General features: G+C 42.6%; 1 protein-coding gene across 3 annotated transcripts in view; it reads right to left on the bottom strand.

Annotated features, from left to right (window-relative positions):
• Window positions 1-791: 791 nt before the first annotated feature.
• The window catches only part of PTGR3 (prostaglandin reductase 3), a 10,711-nt gene continuing 6,562 nt past the window's right edge, over window positions 792-4,940 (bottom strand). For all 3 annotated transcript variants that reach the window (XM_057366640.1, XM_057366641.1, XM_057366638.1), the window contains one exon: window positions 792-2,618. In XM_057366640.1, the coding sequence (XP_057222623.1) occupies window positions 1,694-2,618 (925 nt within the window). In that variant the 3' untranslated portion in view covers window positions 792-1,693. The remainder of the gene's footprint in view (window positions 2,619-4,940) is intronic.

Raw genomic sequence — 4,940 nt, 5'->3', positions numbered from 1 at the left:
AATATGAGACTAAACCTAGTAGTCAGGCATGGCTCAAGAAATGGACAGYTCTCCATTGTAAACAATTCTTTACGATGCTAACAAAACATGTACTAAAAAAAATTACACTAAGAATGCAATAAAACAAAACTAAAAACATTTTTCTGTCTGCACTATTGAATAAAATATAAGTTTTCATATGTTACAACCAAAAATGTTGTGTACAGTCAGTTCTGAATAATGTCCTAAAATTAAGTTTATCCTGGACTTTTTCCTTCAAGTCCTAAACATTATCAGTCTATCGTTATGTTTATTATAAGGTGTATGACCTTAGGAAATTTTCATCTCTTCAAATGAATGCATGCAACTGAATGTAATTTCAAAAGATGTGGTAAAATTGGCCTTTAAGATCTAAAGTTTGCTATGGAAAAAACAKGTAGAGCAAGCAGTTTCAAGTATTTTATTGTTCTGGAAAATATTACGCTTCAAGCTGGAATTCCCACTGTATGTAGCGTTATTAATATCCACTAGGTGAGGAAGAATTTTTGAAACTTTACAAAATCCTTTAACTGCACCCACCAGAGAATCTATGGTTGAGCATCAGTATATGTACCAGGTATTGTGGCTATAGATTTAAAATGGTCCTGCTGTTTGTAAAAGGTTTTCTGCAGAAGCAGTATGTGGTAAAAGTAGAGGCCTGTTTATGGGAAGTCCCTTCAAGAATGAGCAGTCAAATAACTCTGCAAAAACAGAGTATCTACAAAAGAGCTAGACAGCAAGAAACATATGAGCATGAATAAATGGCAGGAATATTTAAATAGCTTTTAAAACTTTATTTAATCTTCAAAAAATATACAAGGCCTGAACACAAATGAACATGGCTCAAAATCCCACTTCAATAATCTTTAAATACTGACTAAAGGGGAGACTGGACAAGAAACAGTAACAATGGAAAATGAAAAAGCAACAAAATGAGACTATATTGCAACTTGTAGTTAAGAGATTTAAAAGAAAATTGCACAGTTGTTTGTAGTTACGAAAGACAGGATTAAAAAAAAAAAAAAAAAAAAAAAAAAAAAAAAAAGAAAAAAAGAAAAAAAAGAAGTTGCTTAATATTACTGACATGTCAGAATTGGAGGATAAATTTCCCTGTGTAACCAGTCAAGGAATATTACTATGATCCATGATGCAACTGAATTATGATTATCATGTTTGTGACAGAAAATCAAGAACATTTTTTTGCCAGAAACTTCAAAAGATTAATAGAGCAACCCAAAGATACAACTCTTTACTTACACTTGTTCTAACAATTTTATTTTTAAATCAGGGAAACAAAATTGCTGAAAGAATTTTTTTCTGAGCTGAACTATATATGAAGTCTTATCAAATCAGGCTGACAGTCCAAATCTGCCTCTGCATCATGACTTATKCTGTCAAGATCAATGTTCTTGTCTCATGCTAACCTAAGTGACAGAATCAAGCACAGGCCCATTATGTCCCTGCTACAGCCACTGATTTAAACATTTTTAGGAAAATAAAAACAAACAAACAAACAAAAAAGCCCCCGAACAAATCCATCCTTTTTTATTAACACTTCAGTGACATTTTTTAATATAATATCCATTATTAAGCTTAAAAAAAGATTTTTTTTCTAGTAAATCTGAGGCATAAAGTGCCCATTTTCTTTCTTTTGATTTATATCATTGTTCTGTTTTTACAGCTTACTGTTGACAGAGTGAGGTAATTCAACTACAATTTTTCCAATGTTTTTTCCCATGTACATGTAATCTACAGCACGGAATACAGATTCCAAGCCAATGAACTTGCCCTCTGGAGACATGTCTCCRAAGTCCACCTCACAAACCAGGTCTCCTCTTTCATACATCTTGAGCAAATGCTGCAGAGCCATTTTGTAGTCAGAAAGGTAATGGTTCAAGAAGAAACCCCGGATGCTGGCAGATTTCTTCAATAGTTTTGCTGGCAATAACTCTGCTTTAATGGGCTGGAGGCCAGTGGGGTTTTGGTAGCCAGCGATAAACCCAATAATTATCAGGCACCCTTTGATAGACAAGGCATTAAGAGCCAAGTCAAACATCTTTCCCCCAACAGATTCATACACCACATCCACACCTTCTGGGTAGTYCTTCCTAAGCACAGATTCGACATTTTCAGTTTTATAGTTGATCGTACGGTCACAGCCAATGGATTTCAGAAAGCCACCCTTTTYATCACTGGAGCAGGTTCCAATTACATGGCATTTTGCCTTCTTTGCAAGCTGCACAGCAAACTGGCCCGTTCCTCCAGCCGCTGCTGTCACCAGAACCTTCTTGCCTTCAGACAGGTCTCCCAGCTCTTTCAAACTGAGGTATGCAGTTGCACCACTTACCATCAAAGTGAGAAACTCGGGTTTCACCGAGGGYAGAGGGACTGCTTGTTTGGCAGGCACAACTGTGTATTCAGCAAAGGCACCTGCTTTCACGTAGGCCACAGCTTGACCCACTGTGTAATGTGCACTAGCACTGAGTCCTAACGCTACCACATCCCCGACACCTTCAAAGCCTATATCAAAGGGGGGTTTAACTGAGGCATCATATCGACCAGCCGAGTAGTTTATATCAGATGCATTAATGCCGACAAATCTAGAAGAAAACAAAAATGTATTAACGAGATTTACTCCTCACCAAGTTTTTATCGCACAAGAAGCCTTCAATTTAAATTTGTGGGATAAGTACAAGATTTTTTCTTTTTATCTGTGTATACGAATAATGAGTACACTCCAAAAACTACTTTCATCAGACCTCCGTAGTTTCCATTCTGTATTCTAAAATTACAGACAAATTTTCTAAACAAAAAGAAACAACAAAAAGCWGTAAAAAGTAAAACCCAAGCACAAAACAAGACAAAAAAAAACTCCTTATATTTTCCTTAGGTCCACTTGACCAAGCTAGCAAGCTGAAAATAACTCTGTAAAAGATTAAAGCATGAAAATTAATTGACCACTTCATACAAGATGCAAAAACACTGAAGAATAAAACATGCAGAGCGGTAAATATGTGGATTCTGGCAACAAATTTACATTTTTGAATATAATAATACTGTTAATGACTAATGATCATATCGATGTCATTTGCAAGGTCATGTTACTGTAGGCAAGTACTTTTTAATTGATGGAGTCACTACAGCAAATTTGCCTTTTGATGTAGCTAATGTCAACGTTAAAATATTTTTCTTTATATAAATTACTTGCAACACATCAAAACAACCTTGCACAGAAKAAGTAAAATTGTAGAACTGAATATCAAGTCCTACTGACCTCTAACAGGTGAAAATGGATTTTTTTTTTTTGTTTTGTTAAGAGAAAGAGACATTCTAAGAATTTGATTAAGCACTAGGAGATAATGCCTAAAACAAAGTTATGATGTAGCTCAAATGCAAAGAATATTTAATTTGGCTTTTTTAAGTAACAGAATCTTTACACAGGCAAGAGAATAGAGACTGGGGAAGGTTCTGCTAGCTGGAAAACATAAAAAAGAAACACATGAAACAGCAGATGCCAGGACTGTTACTACGTGTGCATGTGACAAACCAAAAGGTGTACTCGACACCATGCAAAAGCTGCAGAAGTAGGCAAACAGTKCACTTCTAATTGTTGCAGATAGCAACAAGCTCAACTTGTGTATGTGTGTAGTTTTAAACTGCTTGCACACAGAGCGAGGAGAAATAAAACCACTTTGCTCCTTTTGATTTCCTTCATTCTTTGCAGCATGGAGAACTTCAAGCTTTCACCAATGTTATGTATAAAAAGACACATAAGAGTAAACATATCCATGCATAAAATAGGTAAAAGTGACTGTAGCTCTCSGTAATCCTGCCTTTAACTCGCTACTCTGCCGCAACAAAATAATGYCTGGGTCTTGTTCGCAGATACAAAAAACCTTCTATTATCCCGCTTTAAGGTGACTCCCGAACAGCAATGCTAAGATATATAARAATTGGTAACGGAGTTGCAGCTTCCGAGGCAAATCGTGTCCCTCGGGCGCCAGGCGAGACGCGCCGGCGATGCACCAGTCTCCTCCCGCTCTTACACCCCAACTTCTGGGGAGGGGAGCGGAGGGTGACAGCCCGGTGGGGACCCGTGCTCGCCCCCTCACTGGCCTCACGGCTTCGCCCAGCCGGGGCTCTCGGTAGCTGCGAGGCCAGCCCGGGGTACCCGCTSTGCCCCCGGCCCCAAGCAGCAAGGGAGGTCCCGGCTCCCCGCTGGGCTCGGCTCCCTCCYCACGCTCCCGGCGCGCGTCCGCCTTGGCAGGACACGGAGCAGCCGTGCCCTCGGCTGGGACAGCGCTCCCCCGAGAAGGGCAGGCAGCCCAGCCAAGGGAGAACGAGCCCCAGTCTCTCTAGGACCTTCCCCTTCCCGGCGCTGCACCGCGGCGGCCGGAGCACAAAGGCAGGTAGAACAACAAACACTCTGAGGACAAAAACTCTGCGTGCGGGGAAGGGGCAAGTGGCGCGGCGGGCCAGGCGCCTGCCGAGCAGGGCTCCAGCACACGCACCGCTGCTTTTGTTCCGCAGGGGGAGAAGATGCGAACCTTCCCCGCCCGGGCCGCACCGCAACTTGTGCGTGCGGCTGCGGGGGCCGCGGCGCAACTTGTGCTGCCCGGCCGCTCCCCGCCGCGCCGGGCGGGGGACGCGGGCTCTCCGCTCATCCGGGCAGGGGATGCCGGCGACAGGGCAGGAGCGGACCGAGCCGTGTGCGCTGTCCCGCTGCGCGGGGGCTCGTCCCCTCCGCCCGCCCGCCCCCGCACCGCCATGCGTGTACACACACACACACAGAGCCACGCGTGTACACGCACCCGCACCCTCCCCGTCTCTGCGGGGCTGCTGGGCCACGGGAAATGATCCTCCCTGGGCTTCTGGGTTCATCATTATTAATCAACACAGCCTGCCGTCTAGCCCTCCCCCCT

The sequence above is a fragment of the Malurus melanocephalus genome, unplaced genomic scaffold, assembly GCF_030028575.1.
Source record: "Malurus melanocephalus ecotype Western Australia unplaced genomic scaffold, MMel_1.1 scaffold_69, whole genome shotgun sequence".
Lineage (NCBI taxonomy): Eukaryota > Metazoa > Chordata > Aves > Passeriformes > Maluridae > Malurus > Malurus melanocephalus.
This window is presented reverse-complemented; position numbering and strand designations above follow the sequence as displayed.